General features: G+C 32.5%; 1 protein-coding gene across 2 annotated transcripts in view; it reads right to left on the reverse strand.

Annotated features, from left to right (window-relative positions):
• The window catches only part of LOC115891460 (lysocardiolipin acyltransferase 1-like), a 31,415-nt gene extending 17,310 nt beyond the window's left edge, over positions 1-14,105 (reverse strand). Inside the window, exons 1-3 of one of the 2 annotated variants that reach the window (XM_030911948.1) lie at positions 14,064-14,105; positions 2,943-3,135; positions 1,741-1,847 (exon numbers count right to left, since the gene is read on the reverse strand). In XM_030911948.1, coding sequence (XP_030767808.1) covers positions 1,741-1,847; positions 2,943-3,012 — 177 coding nt within the window. In that variant the 5' untranslated portion in view covers positions 3,013-3,135; positions 14,064-14,105. Of the gene's footprint in view, positions 1-1,740; positions 1,848-2,942; positions 3,136-8,628; positions 8,860-14,063 lie in introns of those variants that run through there. The other variant, XM_030912024.1, reaches the window with a different exon arrangement.
• Positions 14,106-17,463: the final 3,358 nt, after the last annotated feature.

Genomic DNA, 17,463 nt, shown 5'->3' on the forward strand with positions numbered 1-17,463 from the left:
CTCCTCATTTCTAATATGCTCCATCCTTGATATTCGACATGCTCTCCTGAGAAAGTCCATCTCCACTTACTCAACCATCCTTCTTTCTTTTGATGTAAATTGCCAGCATTCGGCACCGTCTGTTAAAATTGGCTCTACGATTGCTTCGTAAATCCTTAGCTTTGTTTGGATGGAAGTTTTATTTAACCACAGGAGAGGGTTTAAAAGACCGATTACTTTCTTGCCTTGTTGAACTCTGCTATGTATATCTTTCTTGGAGTTCCCTTCTTCAAATATAATACTTCCTAAATATTTATATTCGCTACACCTTTTAATTTCATGTAGGTATGTGTAGTTCAGGATCTTCAGTTTGTTCTTCTACTTTCAGGTATTCGGTTTTTGTGAGGTTGATATTGAGTCCCCATCTATCGTATTGTTCCTCAAGTTTCCTGAACATATAGTCGGCATCCTCCTCACAACCTGCAATAATAACTTGGTCGTCTGCAAAAAACAAGGTCGATAGACAGTGGTTGTCAATCTCTATTCCCATAGCTCTACTCTTCCTTCTCCAGTTTTTCAATGCCTCCTGGATATATATTTATTTAAAATATATATCCAGGAAAGGTAGGTGATAAACTACACCCCTGTCTGAGTCCTTTTGATGTCAGGAAGGATTCCGATAGGAACTTCCCCTGTCTGATCATATTTTTTGGATTTTTGTACATATTCCAGATTACATTGATATATGTTTTACTCACATTTGTCTCAACCAAGATTTCAAATAATTTCTTCAAAGGCACCGTGTCATAGACTTTCTCTAAATCTATAAATACCCAGATGCGTGTCCAAATTTCGAGCTCTCCTTTTTTCAATTATTTGTTGTAACACAAATATGTTGTCTGTACAAGAACGCCCAGCGCGGAAACCACCTTGTTCTTCTAGTTCTTCAAAGCTTTCTTCTACTCTCCCTTTTAACATCCTGCCATACAACCTTCCCATTGAGCTTATCAAACTAATGCCTCTGTAGTTGCTACATCTTTTTTTGTCTCCTTTCTTGAAAATAGAGCTGATGTACGAAAGATTCCAGTCTTCAGGAATGTTGTCGTTTTTTATCAGGCATCTGTTGAAGATATCAGCTAGTATTTCCAATAATATATCGGGTCCCTGCTTTATCAGCTCAATGAAAATGTTTCCCGGCCCCGCCGCTTTTCCATTTTTTGAGTTCTACAATGCTTTCTTTATCTCGTTTACATTTATTTCAGGTTAGATTAAATTTGTCAAAAAAGTGTCAAAACGTCCGGTACCTACCGTACGATCTATCTCCGATGACGGGCTGGAGTAAAAAATGTACGGATGAAAAGTGGCGCGAAAATGCTATGACCAATCAGCGCGCCGTCAGACCATCGTATCAACGGATAACGATATATGCGGAATTTTATGTTGAATCCCTTTCTGAACAGAAAAATTGGGGTAGGGATTTAAAAAACTTACAACTTCATCATTACTTTTTTTTGGGATACCCTGTATTCTGTATACAGCAAAATATTTTTAGGATATGAAAAAAACTTTTTTTCGTATCTTTGTCAAGAGCGACGATATTCAACCTCCTCGTACTAATGGGTTACCCTGTATGTGAATATGTCCGTTGAAATTAGAGACAACGATATATTTTTTATAGTCTGTTTGACGGAACGGAGCTAATACGCGACATGGTGTGAATAGACCTTTATAAGTAGGTAATTTAATTATTAATATATTTACCGTAATATAAAACTGCCAATATGTAACTACTAAATCAGTCCATTTCCTGTACAATATTGGTGACAAAATAACTAGCGGTAGCGTTGGGCAGAAGAATAAGAAGTACCCTAAAAATAAAAAAAAAAGTCAAAGCTTCGAAAATTATACAAAGGATGACTCAAAGTTCATTTAAAAGATAGAATCAACAGCTATCACATTTTGTAACTTTTTTGAATTTTGTCATATTTTAGGAAAATAAAAAACCGGGCAAACATTCCTTAGCCCAAAAGGTTTTCAGATTTTTACAAACTTATATATTTTCACTAATACTAGCTTATTTGTCAAGTTTGTTTAACAGTTGTTTAACAGAAAGTTCGAAGTATTTGTTTAATCATATTTTAATAGAAAACAACTATTCGAGAGTGGCTTTTTCCGCTTTTATGGATTTCCGGAAAGTGTCGTAAACAAAAGAAAATTGCATATTATGACTTTATAAGTAACAAACATCAATGAGGAGTCAATGATAAAAGTTCAATATTACCTGCAATATCTTGCAACTCTTTGAGTATATTGTTCTTGTCCATTTTCCCGGATATAAGGACTACTTTCACCATTTGTTCTGAAATATCAGACCCAAATGGCAGAATATCAGACAGATTTTATAAGTCATGTTCCACAGCCCCTTGATGGTCCAGGTACTGACTTGTTACTTATAAAGTTATTATGCAATTTTCTTTTGTTTGCGACACTTTCCGGAAATCCAAAAAGAGCGGAAAAAGTCACTCACAAATAGTACGTTGTTTTTTATTTTAAAATGTTATTGAACAAATACTTCAAACTTCCTGAGTTGCTTAAAGAGATTTTAAGAACAACTGTTAAAAAAATCTTGACAAATAAGTTATTATTAGTGAAAATATGAATAAGTTTGTAAAAATCTGAAAATTTTTGGGCAAAGAAATGTTTGCCCGGTTTTTTTTATTATCATAAAATATGACAAAATTCAAAAAAGTTCCAAATCCTTTTAAATGAAAGTACTTGTTTACAGTATATTCAATATGAAAATGATGAAAATCCAACTTCCTTTCAATATAAAAACTTATATATAAATTCAAATAAGTTACTACCTTCCAGTTTAACAAAAGAAATTATAAAAAAATGTATTTAAAGTTCATATCACTATAGCAGGTATTTATATAAAAAGAATAATCAAAATATAAACTTACCGCCAAAAATAGACCAATTCCACAACCAAAAATAGATAACGCCGCACCAAAACCGTTTGGATTCTTGCATTTTTCTTTTAAACGTCGTCCGGCAAAAGAAAAAGAAGAAAGTGAAGCTGTCAATCAATGTCTCTTATGTCATTCCGATTTAGTCGTTAACCGATATGATAAAATGCCGGCAGACTTGATGACACTGCGAAAAATGGCTACAGTCATATATAAACATAAAACACAGATAAATAATGTTATTAAATAAATTTCGAGAATTTACATACATATAGTTTGATAAAAGCAAATTGCATTATTTATTAATATCTAATTTTATAAAATTACTATTTTACTCATCATAATAATTTAAATCAAGTGATAATTATTGGGAAATTAATTTGCTAAATTTAATGTATAATTTTTACATCAAGTTGCAGTGAAAATATTTACTAAACTGCGTACATTAATTAAAAACATTTTGCATAATAGTTATATATACCTTGAAGGTACAAAATTATCTGTAATACGAATTATCACTATCAACCGAAAGTATTAAAAGTACTAATAGGTATCTACATGGTGTCCTCACGTTTGTATACCGTGTGTTACATCGCCGACCTGGACAAATCGAAATCCCATGTAAATTTTAAAAATGATAAATAAGTTTTCTCTCTCTATTTTATTTTACAGAAAAATTAATTTGAAACTTTTTAAAGGACATCTTAAAATAAAGCAGATTGCTCATTTTAAATGGTTTTTAATTCGGCAAACAGTGATACGATGTTTTTCGACGATTTCTCCTAGTATTCTGATACTTACTTGGTTTCCATATTCCACTTGTATCAGAATATTTAATTCATTTTCATTTATCCTCTTTGATCCTCATTAATAGTAATACTATACTATTTTTATATCTGCAGTCTTTAATAACTGTTCGTGTTGTTCTTCTCTTACATTTATAGTCTTCAATAACTGAGGAGCAGACTTACTAAATGCATTTTGTCCATTTTTTAAGAATTTCAACCAAAAATGACATTGCAAACTACAGACACAGAGTTACAGTATGATGCCAAAAACGACGTGTTAAATAATACATTTTATCCCATTTGAATTTAATGGCAAAAATACCTTAGACTTTATAGGTATATGGTATATTGGCGGTTGTATGTCCTTGTGTGCTGTGGAGATACTGCTATTTGTTTGTCATTACCAGATGAAGAGTTTTTTTTGTACTACAACTTCTTTAACTACGACTGTGAACCAGTGCCGGTTTTACAAGGGTGCTATTTGGTGCTATAGCACCGGGCGGCAAATCTTAGGAGGGCGGTGTCACGTTGACAGAACTGTGGTAATGTGAATTATGTTAGTATGTATTTACTTAATTTTTCTTCGAAATAATATTTAAAATATGGCGCCAAATTCTTAACCAATAAAATTTGCCTTAATCCTAGATCCTTTAGCACTTCTCATGAGTGAGTTATTCACTCAAGGTTATGTGTACAGTTTTTCCAGCGAGTAATTTTAAATTTGCTTGTTTTCGCGAGCTTTTCTGGGGAATTTTTTTACCAGCCTTTAGCTTTTGACGGATTTTAAAGACAGGTATGTATTTCAACTAAATTGAAAATGCTGAGACGGTATTACGAACTTACGACGGATTCGTTGGTATTCGCGATGAGCGGATCCCCGGTAACTTGGAACAAAAAACCTACCAATTTTTGAAAAAATCAGATAAGTAACTCGCTAGATATGTACAGGGTGTTCGAACGATAGAATAAAGTAAGTTCTCTCCGAGAATATTTTTTTTTTATCAAACTTGTACAGAGATAGGCTCATTGGCGTAACTACAGGGGTGCCCGGAGGTGCCCCCCCCCAGGTACTGCTGGGCACCCACCAGAGAAATCCTGAATTATGACTCTTGGCTACGTATTAATTTTTATTTGCTTGTGATGCAGTAAAAATGTCGTTTTCTACTTTTGTTTAGTTAATATTATTTTGTTGTGTTTAAAAAATGTGTTAATTTTTATTTTTTTAGAAAATTTGTAGGTATTTAAGTAATCTACAGGAACACGGTTTGATAACCAAGTCTATGAAATATATTGATAGAGAAATTCATGTAAACGTTTTATTAAAAAATGTGTTTTTTAAAATTATTTTTTATTCTTAAAAAAACAAAAGCCCTAGGTCCCCCCCTGGGCTCAACCACAGGCCCACCCCAGACTAAATTGCTAGTTACGCTAATGGATAGGCTAAACATATTCATTTAAATATCAGGTACCTACTAGTTTAAAAGAAATGCTCAAACACGTAGCACGTCTATTATAATTTTTTCTGGCGCATTTTTTGCCCTAAAAAGAAAATATACAGGGGGCTTCAAAAAGTAGATTTGACAAGGAATTTATATATTTTTTAATGGGTCACCCTAGTGAATATTGTAAACTAAAATATAATATCTTTCTTTTCTGATTTCAAGAATACCATACAAGTTGATATTTGGTTCAGCCATTTTAGCGCAATTGTAAGTTAAATGATAAAATACCGATGAGATAGCCAACATTGCAACTTAATTTAAAAAAAGGATTAAGGTTATTGACTTAATATTACTTAATTATTCCCGTAATTTTTAAACTAAGTTGCTATATAACTTCCTCATTAATATTATAATATTTCGTATTTTCCGGTATTTTAGGGTATTTTATCACAACCTTAAATTAAAATTGCGCTAAAATGGCTGAACCAAATATTAACTTGTATGGTACCTATTTTTGAAATCAGAACAGGAAGATATTTCATTTTAGATTACAATATACAGAGTGACCCATTAAAAAAATTCTTGTCATATCCATATTTACTTTTTGAAGCCCCCTGCATATTTTATTTTTAGTGTAAAAAATGCGCAAGAAAAAATTATAATGGTCGTGTCAGAGCATTTTTTAGAAAATTAGCACCTGATATTTGAAATAAATATGTTCCATATTTTAACCCCGTCTTTGTATACCTCATAGTGTAGAGGTATTAAAGCTGCATATTCTTAACAGTGGCGGATACAGAGGGGGGCCCATGGGGCCAAGGCCCCCCTCTAAAATATGTAAATTGGCTTAAATATTAGGCTTTTGGGTTAAAAATAGCGCTCTAAAAAGCATATTCTACATTACTTTTTATTTGGGCCCCCCCTAAAATAAATTCCTGTATCCGCCCTTGACTCTTAATATATTTACCAATACACAGGGTGCGTCACAGAAGTGGTAACACAGAAAAAGAACTTTTTTTAAATGAAACACCCTGTATATTTATAAATTTTTTGATTCCTTGAAAAATTCAACCTTTTTCAAGCTACAGGTATTAAAAAATCGGAATTTCAAACTCTATCAAATTCTGTAGGCAAAACGGTTAAAGATAGAGCAAAATAAATGTCACTTTCTAGGGGATGGGGCGCTCGTTACAGTTAGCACCGGGCGGAAAAGTTGCTTAAACCGGCACTGCTGGGAACCATGTAGTTGCAAACAGGGACAGTGGTAGCAGAAAAATAAAGAGAATTTTCACGTCTAAAGAACAATTTTTTGCAATTTTTTCAGATATCATCAAAACTAGATTTCTCACATATAGGTTGTACTATTTTTGAATTTTTATCCATTTTTCAAGTATACTAATTTTTCGGTTTTTTGCAAAAAGCGTGGCAGTTCTTCCTTGTTTGCCAAAAATCGAAAAAATTGACAAAATTCAACTAGAAAGTCTACACCTCAACTGGTCTGGCATATTTGGAAAATGTACAGAAAATAAATCCTTTACAGCCTGTAGACTTTTTTCTTCATAACACCACTAAACTATTTTTTTTTTCTTTAGTTGTGTTATTCATATTTACATTTATACTATAGTTAGCAAATCAATATGACATTAATAAAAATGATTTCTTTTAAAATTATTTTTGGCAACAATAAAGTCAATTTGACATTCAAAAATTGATTTTGAAGGTGGCATGTTTTTTATTCTAATCAGGACCGTATTATTTTTTTGATTAATTTAGTATTTTTGTATCTCTCATAACTCAGGAAAGAGTTCGTATAAATCATTCAAAATAAACACTTTGCTTCATTTTAAGGAGTTCTTTAAAAAGTTTCAAATACATTTTTCTGTAGAATAAAATGGGGAAAACTTATTCATCACTTTTAAAATTTACATGGGATGACCCATGTCCAGGTCAGCAATGCAACTGACTGTAAAATTCTACGACAAATTTCCTTCCCAGAGAAGAAGTGTTCAACGGTGAAAATCAAAAAATAAAAATAATTAAATGAATATACAGGGCGAGCCTTAAATACGTGCAAATGGGTGATATATTTGGATCCCAGAAACACGTCTATGAGTTTTTTTCCCGATTTTTTTTTTAATTTTTAAAAAAAAAATGGGAATTTTTTAAGTTTTTAGTTAATAAATATAATATCTTGATAATATGGCAACATAGGTCGTAGAATACATTTAGAGAAAGGAAAACCCAGAAAAAATCCAGTGGTTCTCAAAATTTAAACATAAAATAATTGTGTGTTTAAATTTCCAAAGCAAAATACCGAGTGCGTCAAAATACCGTGCTCTCTTAAAAACACTAATTTTTAATCAAGGAACCTTGGAAAAATAGATTTGATCGTCTAATGTTTTTTTGTGTCTTATCCTGGCCGTTTAAAAAATGCCCAAATCGTATTTCTAATCATATCTCAATTTTTTCAAATGACTCATTAGCATATTTCGAAAAAACATTTTTTTTACGAATAATTTGATACCACACACTTGGTATTTCGAGTCAAATTTTCGTTATGAACCGCAACCCGAAAATCGAAATTGCAACATTTGTTTTGAAAAAATTGCACAAATGATATTGTTCATATGTGAAAATGTCAAAAGTCATATGATGTCATGACATGTGATGTCATTCTATTCAGAGTGCCTTTTTCTATCGAATAAAGTAAAAATACAGAGGGTGTCATTTAACAATCGATAGTTGCATTTAAAAATCAAATTTCCAGTAAAACAGGAAATGACCAAACACAATTGAATACGTCAGTCAATCCTAATTTATGTCTTTTGGACACTATACCATTTTTATCTTTTTCCATCGACAATCGGATTTTTTTAATAAGCAAAATGTTTTTTACAGGGTGTCCCAGAAATAAGTACAGATATTTTAAGGAGTGGTAGATCTCGATAAAAGATACATATTTCCTCTTTACCGTTTTTCAATAAGTCCAAAATAACCGAGATTACCTTGAATATTTCCAAAAAAAAAATATTTTTTGCTTAAATTTTGAGTTTTCTGGGTTTTCTTTCTTGTTAATTGAATCTACCACCTATGTTGCCATATTATCAAGAAATAATGTGTTTCTGGGGTGGATATATACTACCATCCGTTAAAATATCTGGGATTACTTCTGGGACACCCTGTATAGAATGAATTTCTATCAAAAAAATAAATTTTCGGACCGTTTCTCTTCTTGTCTATTACATCGCCGGACATACAAGGCTCACCCTATATAGTTTATAATTTAAAAAGTTTGTTTCAATACACGCGTTTAACGTAAAAGAAAAAAATCACATCTAACCAAAAAAAATCTACCTATATTAAATACCTATATAAAAATATTTTTGTAGTCAAAATAAAAATAAATTAACTAATTCCAACGTTACCAACATAAAAACTTTGAAGAATTACCTGGACAAAAGGGACACTTCTTGATATCATTATTAAAACTCCAGTCTATTTCAACCAATTGCTTTTAGAAAACAAAAATATTGAACCCTTTTTCGGAAATACATAATATCTATATATACTCGTCAGGAAAAAACTCATGGTAACATCACAAAATCCTTAACAAATCACAGGCGCGTCCTGCTGTTCGGCAGGATTTCTGCTCCCCGGCAGATTTCAACCCCGACTGAGCCTAGAGCCGATCGATAATGATCCGGCCGGCAGCATCCCCCTGCTAAAGGGATGGTGCACGATAGGGAATCAGTAGAGCAATGTTGCCAGTTTAAAGTACTGGATTAAAAATGGGGGGCGTTTCTTTTAACGTTAAACCGTAGGGTGTTACATGAAAAATAAAATTATTGGCTATAAATATCTTTTTAAAAACATTAAATGCTCTAAACCCTTTAATAAATTAATAAGATTATTTAAAATTTATAGAAAGAGATATAAATATGTAATCCTGGCATCACAGGAGTTAATACTGAAAACTCTACACAAATGCCTTACTACAGGGCGTCCCAGGCTGAGCGTGCATTAGAAGTTTCTAGAGAATTACAACATCTAGCTTGGAGATTTTCTGCACATCATAGTTTCACAACGAGATCTATCGATTAAAAATATTTTCAAGATGGCGGCACTTCCGAAAATACAGGAAGTTGACAGCAACTTTCCATTTTTAAATGGGTGCCCACATTTTTTATTACATACTTAAATTATCTGTAAAACTTTATGAATTTTGATATTAAACACTCTATATCTAACATATCTAACAACCGTTTTTGAGAAAAAAATATTTATAATTTTTGAACGATAAAAACTGCCTGTCAAAAATATGTGTATCGTCTAAAATGATGAAAAATATGTGTAATCGTCAAATTTAGTGATTGCCACAGCCACTGTGCCATAAAGAGAAATCATGTGGCTATCTACACACACCGGAAAAATCTAGGGATATCATTTTATTAAAGTTAAAAATAAATGTTTTGAATAAACAACCGCATATTTGTAGGCCGATTCTTTCTACTTCGATTGAAACGAAATAGTCACACTAGTGCATTTTTTGTCAAATGTATAAAAAGCACCTAGCATGAATTGTTCGAATTTAACCTGTACTAGCTATGTTTTTATGATAACTGGCAGAATTCATTCATATAACTCTGTTTAGTATTAGACGACATTATGGAGCGTAGACATCTTAACAGAGACGAAATGCTAAGGGCCATGGGTATGCTCGAAGCTGGAATGCGCCAGATCGACGTAGCTTGGGCATTAAATACAACGCAAAGTGTAATATCGCGATTAAATGCACGCTACCGTGAAAGTGGTGATATTGCTGAAAGGCACACAGGGCGACATCGCATTACTACCCCTCAGCAAGATCATTTTTTACAATTAAATGCTCGACGCCGACCGACTCTCACAGCACCAGAGCTTTGTTTAATTCTCCAGGAAACACATAATGGTTAGTCCTGACACTGTTCGCAATAGATTAAGAGAGGTCAACTTAAGAAGCAGACGCCCCTGGAGAGCTCAACCCTTAACGAGAGGAAATCGAGAGGAACGATATTTGTGGGCTCAAGATCATGTTCAGTGGTCGAATGAACAATGGGCCAATGTTCTCTTCACGGATGAGTCACGCTTTGGATTACATCCGGATTCGAGAAGGCTTAGGGTATGGAGAGAACCGGGAAATCTTATTCGGTTGGATCATGTTCAGGAAGTGCACCCTTATCAAGGTGGAACAGTTATGGTCTGGGGAGCAGTCCAGTTAGGCCGAAAAACCGATCTCGTTTTTCTTGAAAGGTTTCTAACAGGAATCACATATCGTGATTTAATTCTTGAGCCTGTCGTGTTACCATATGCCAATGATTTTGGGAGAAACTTCATTCTCATGCATGACAATGCACGGCCTCATACAGCCAGAGTGGTAAGTGAGTTTATCAATGCTCATCAATTAAACATCTTACCCTGGCCGGCACAATCTCCTGACCTCAACCCCATCGAGCACGTATGGGACGCGGTCCAAAGAAGAATTTTGAGAATGGGTATGCCTCGTGAAGCTCGTAGGGATCTGGTTCGGGCCGTGAATGCAGCGTGGCAGGCTGTACCTCAAGAAGAGATCGACAACCTGATCAGGAGCATGGAGAGACGATGTAGGGCTGTAATGAACAGTAGAGGAGGCCATACTCTTTATTAAGTAAAAATGGTTTCTTCTTTTTTTTTAATTCACAGTTTAAAATTTAAAAAAAATGTGTGTATTTTTTTGAGTTCAATAAAAATCAAGATAAATTCGGTAAATTTCGCATTTTTATTTCCAATACGTCCTGTAAACTATTTGTTTATTTTCATTTTATTATATCAGAAATGCTAATAATAAAATTACTGAGGATGGCTGGATAAAATTGTAATATCCCTAGACTTTTCCGGTGTGTGTATTTCAAAAATTAAATTAAAGATTTAGTTTTAAAGCGTATATCTTTCTTGATTTTAACGAGTAGCCTATGACTTTAAACGTCAAGTGATGTAAAACAATAGATCTGGCCATGTCATATTGAGACGCTTTGTTCAAAAAGCAGCATCATTTCCGAGCTAACTTTGCGCTTTTTTTTTCAATCGTAGAGAATATTATTAATAATATAAACTATTAAGGTGCGTACTCACTAGAGCATTTTGGTCCGAATGAACCAAGCGAGCCGAGCGCGCACGAACGAACTCAATAAGGAAAAGATCGCAATGTTCAGAGTGCTTGTTGCGTTCGCTGTGTTCCCACGTTCAGTTGTATTTAATTTTTATTCGCGCTTTGAATCTCTAGATCACCTTTAACAAATTAGCATCATTAGTGTACCCAAAAATGCAATGGTTCAATCGCTGGAAATATTTAAAAATTTGATACATGCCAAAATTTTCCATGTAAATAAAAAACAAGCTGTAAAGCCTGATTTTTTTTAATAAAAATTTTACATTTTTCACGTGATTGCTTCTTAACAGCTAGGATAGAAATCATGTAACATTTGCCAAATCTTTTCATTAAAAAACAAGCTTTATTGTTATATTCGTTATAATTTGTGTAAATGTAACTTTTCCCGTTCCAATAGATTTTTTTCCTTTCGCCTTCTCCCTCCTGAAACTTGCCAGAAGATTTTCAATTTTTTTCTTTGCTTCTCCAGAAGCACATCCCATGATCTCATCTATCTGCCTCCACGCATCAAACTTCTTAACTTTATTATAGTATAATCCATCCTTTGGATTCCAAAGCACTGGATATTGTTCATAAATGTCTATTAACTGGAGGCACTTTTCTCTAAATCCACTTATTCCACTCCATTTCGTTTGAGCAATGAAAAATTAAAACAATGAAAATTTTTAGCCGCGAATTCTCCGAATAGGACGAACACCATGAACGCAACGAACCTCCGTACCCACTGAACAACGCATCCCCTTTAAGCAAAATGCACGTACCGACAAGCCAGCGAAAATATTTGGCGCGCTCGGTTCGTTGAAATTTTGCTCGCGAACACGTATTCACTTGCCGAATTCGGCTCTGCGCGCTCGGCTCGTTTGGTTCGTTCGGAGCAAAATGCTCTAGTCAGTACGCACCTTTAGATATCACTAAAGAACAAAAATACGGAGATATATTTTTATAAATACACTTTTTAACCTCTTAAGGGGGCAGGCAGTATTTATAATATAGGTAATTCAAATAATTCGTTTTCTGACAGATGGAAATAAATTGTCGGACCGTTTGACACTTAATGTCAAAGGAAGCTAGATAAAATCAAGAAGAATATACATTTTCAAATTAAATCTTAAATAATTTAAAAACGATTTATTTTAGTATATATATATTATTATTTATATTTAGGAACATGTATTGTTAAAAAGTAACGAATTGAAAAACCTTTTCATTAGTGAAATAAAAAAGTGGGTTTCCATTTAAAAAAAATGATTTATGATAATTTTTTAATCGCTCAACTCCATGACAGCTACTGCCATTATTATATGACATTTGAACAATTTAATTTTTGAAATAGATAGCCACATGTCTTCTCTTTATGTCACAGTGGCTGTGGTAATTACTAAATTTGACTTTTAGGCTATACCAAGAACAGTTAACCTAATAGGACTGCTCATTCAGCCAAAAGTGTCCGCCAGGTGCATGCGAAAACTACTCGCTTTGTGACGTCATTGTAGTCCTTGTCATGATTATTAGTCCTTATCCGGCAACCAATAATACACACACGTGCATTATTGGTTGCCGAATGCAAAACGTTCATTATTTAGTTTATTTATTTAAACACCTTATATGTCTGCAGTATAGAAAATTAACTGTATAAATCGTATTAAATACTCGGATAATGCTTTTTTAAGAACAGCAGTTCCCAGCATCACCTTTTGCAAGCATTCTTTTTAGAGTACTTCCATATTGTGCTGTAAAATAATTAATAAACAAAATCGTGGGCACTTTGTCACAATCCACAACACAATATGAACGTATTTATACACTCTATAGCTCTAAAAACTTTAAAGGCACCTTTTTCCCATTTAAAATTGACAAAATAATTAACTCAAAATTTCTCAGCTGTTATTTTTATTAGTTTACCATAGGCAACTAATAATACACACTATCATGACAAGGCCACGAAGGCTTTGACAAGGACTACAATGACGTCACAACTGTCAGCTGAAGCGCGGGAAGAAGCGAACGTACGTCTTATGAGGATGAGCAATCCTATTAGTTTACCGTTCTTGGGCTATACAATTTTTTTTGATAGATAGTTTTTTTTCTCAAAAACGGTTAATGTTTAGGTATAGAGTGTTTAACATCAATATTTATAAAATTTTACAGAGAATTTAAGTATGTAATAAAAAATGGGGGCACCCATTTAAAATAAGAAAGTTGCTAGCAACTTCCGGTATTTCCGGAAGTGCCGCCATATTGAAAATATGTTTAATCAATAGATCTCATTTGTAAAACAATGATATGCAAAAAATCTCCGATCTAGATATTGCGGTTCTCTATAGAAACTTCTAATAAACGCTCAGCCTGGGACACCCTGTATATTACATGACCTTTGAAATGTTCATTATAATAAATAAAGGGTAAGGGGAAAAACCAATGATGGTCATTTTATAGGAATTTTAAAGTAATAAACTTGTTGAGAGAATACCAAGTCCTAAACAGGGCAGATATAACAGGGCAACAATATTTTCAGGGCTAGTATGTAGCTGTCAATAAAAAAATATATTTTCTTTTTGCCGTTTTTCAAATCAGTCCAAAATTTTACCAAGTTATTTTACGTTGAAAATTTAGAAAAAAAAATATTTGCTGAAATTTCAAAATCATTTGCTTTGTGTATTCCCTTCCATACATTAAAATTAATAAAAAATGCTGTACTTACCGTTCAAACTTCCCTAATATGGAAACAGCACCAATATTGCAATAATCAACAGGTATTTGAAATATAAAATATGAGAGATTCCTACAATATCCATATTTATAAACATTTTACATATATTAGCAAGTCAAAATTGAGTTGAAAAAAAAGGAATGCATTATATAGGTGGAAAAAATTGGATCATAGTGCACATACGTACAACTATATGGATGGAAAGTAGGAAGGAAACCTTTGAAATTGAGCCGATACCCTACAAGAGACAGATAATTTACATCACGAATGTTTGATATACAGTATGTCACAGTATTTACCACTCAGTTTTTGATCAGTATTTTTTAAATTAACAGAATTACACTGTTAAAATGTTGGTACTAAACGATCGATTATTATGTAAAATATAAGGCTAAATCACAGTTTCGGCAAAATGGCATCGTTAAATGAAACCGAACACATCGAAATTAATTAATTCGAATTGTTTAAGTGATATTTTCAAAAGTCAATAACTCGGAAACGGTTGATTTGAGGTACATTGTGTGTAATTTCAATTTTTGCTTAGAATTGAAGGAAGAACCGATATATGCAATAATATACAGAGGGTTCCATTTAAAAAATGAAACTTTGATTGATGTGCCACGAGTTTATGACCGACCCTGTATACTTAAATTTATTACCCGCTAATAGATATTTATAAACTCTATAACCACTCTATAACTCTTATATTTAACTTTTTGTAGTACCTCCTATATTTTACCCTTGTATATGAATTTTTAAAGTAGCTCAACCTAAGACGTTTATGGATGTAAAGCACCAAATGGCGGGGCGTATTTCACAATCTTTTACTACAGAAAAATATTTTTTGTTACTCTGAATTTTGAAGCGACCAATAAAAACAGAGAAAATAAAAATCGATAATTTTCGGACTATGCCAATTGGTTACTAATTGACCAGATACTTTTTGTCTATTAGATATGCTATAAAAGCTGGTAATTATACAATTCGACCATTGTAAATACAAATACCCGACAAATTCCGCAAGGCCGATGTTTTTCACTGATAAGAAAAAAAATGTTTGTTTAGATAATTTTCGAGATATTTTTTCTTTCTGAATGCACATTTTTAAAGTATTTTATATTCTTTGTCCGCTTGATCTATTATACTGGTCGCACTATCGAAGTTCTGTTTCTTCTAGTTTTAAAATATGTTCTTATTTATTTGTAGTTGTAGTGGTTGGTGGTTGTAGTGTAAAATTAGATTAATTTTATTAAGTTTAATTATAATGTTTAGTGTAGAATACCAGAAATAGTTTAATAGTGTTTTTATACTTTATTATTTTGTAGTTAAGTAGTAGGTGAAGGGATAATTTGGTTATTTTTTCTTTTTGTTTGATTAATTAGTAAGTTTAATAATTTTTTCAGTGTAGAATACAAGAAGTAATTGTGTAGTGTTTTTATAAGATATTATATTCGTTTATTTTGTAGATGAGTAGTAGGTGAAGGTATTTGGGTATTTTGTCTTTTTGTTTTTCTTCTAATTGTAGTATGTAATTCTATTAAGTATTGTGATAGATACACTATATCTTTCTTCAACTTCGTTGAAAAGTGCGTTATCATATAATTTTGGCTTTCTGGTAGTAGAATATACGAAAAAAAAATCTGATCAAATTTATTTTAAATTAAATTAATCGAGTCTTATTAATCAAATTAATCTAGTCAAATAATAATAATAGTTAGTTTCTAAATACTATACAGGATGAGTTTCCTACGATGTTCTCTATAGGTATCTCGGAAACTACCTACTGGAGATAGAGAGTCGGTTAAATGGGGAAAGAATTGCAGTTTTGTGGGGTCATAAATATGTGCCTTTCGGAATTTTCGGAGAAATTCAAGGCTTACTAGCTAGATATTTCGAAAAAAAACAAATTTTGGCTATTTTAAAACTTGTCTCTAATTCCATTATAATCTACCGTATGATCGAATAAAAACGGCGTCAACGATGGCTATGAAATGAAGATCACTGTCATTTTATATGTAAAATTATATGGGAAATATCATCGATCGTCATTTCATAGCCATCGCTGCCGCCGTTTTTATTCGATCATACGGTATTTTAGACAAAAAGTTTTCAGATAAAAGTTGTAGATAATCACATACCTAATGAGTTTGTGTTTTCTGTTTTTTTTTTCTAAAGCCTGTCATTTTTGACATATGACAAAAACATATGTTTTTTTTATATAGAAACCATAGTTGGCCATGACTTCATAAAAAGCGCAATTTTTTAAGCTTTTCAGCGATATAGGTATAATATGTTTTTTTTTCGAAAAATTACAAGTTATAGCCAATTCTTTTCTTTCTTGGCTAATTTCCATACCAATTACCAATAATACCATGCCAATTAGTTGGCATCAAAAATGTAAAAAGTTTTGTTTTCAAAAAAATTATCGTAAAATTCGTAAAGCACTCAATTTAGAATAATATAATCTAAGAAATGATTCTTTTATAAACCTGCATTAAATCAAATTAAAATAGGTATGTAACTTTTTTTTTAATACGAATTAACAGCAATTAGCATTATCATAAATTATAAATAATGTACCAACATATCGAAATAATAATTTCTTTGTAATACGGTTTAGAATTCTTAAAATAATAGGCAAAAATAATCCACAAGTTACAATAAAATAAAAGTTTCGTTTAAATTTCTAAATCAGCTGATCACTATTAAAGTTCACAGAAACCCGGGCTATATTATTACATTACTCTGAGGAAGATAACGAAAATAATCGATATTTTTGACTCCGGCCCGAAAGGTTCACTATTTGTCCTCCAGTTGGCAGCACATTTTGTCTAGTCGGTTGAGCAACTTTAAGAATATATAAACAAGGATTTTACCAAATAATCGACCGTTTCCATACATAAAAGCGACCCTGTATATGCATACTGCGTGCAACATTTCATAAAGAAAAATTGTTAGAAAGGTCTTAAGAAAAATTACTTATTAATTACATTTGGATGATACCATTTGACATTGGCAAAATCATAGGTTGACAACTGTAGATGCTTTTTTTTGATTTTAGGCATTTACTTGATGGGTTCGCATTGTACCTGTACAGTTTTAATTTATTTTTGAAGTAAAAGTAAAAATTGAAAGCCGTGACACACGAGAAGCGTCAGGAAAAGTGGTAACGATCGGAGCGCCGTAACTCGGGCCCTATGTGAGCTAGAGGGCTGAAACTCGGAATGTGGGACTCATAGAGCCCTATCTTTTCATGATATTTTGACGACGTTTCGTGCACTATGAAACCCCATCATCAATAACGAAAAAATCGTCCGATTTAATCATCACAATCATCAATGAATCAAATAAAAAAAATCATCCGATACGCGTAGCTATAAAAAAAAACTAT

Source organism: Sitophilus oryzae, unplaced genomic scaffold (genome assembly GCF_002938485.1).
Source record: "Sitophilus oryzae breed Bouriz unplaced genomic scaffold, Soryzae_2.0 scaffold_1000_pilon_pilon, whole genome shotgun sequence".
Lineage (NCBI taxonomy): Eukaryota > Metazoa > Arthropoda > Insecta > Coleoptera > Curculionidae > Sitophilus > Sitophilus oryzae.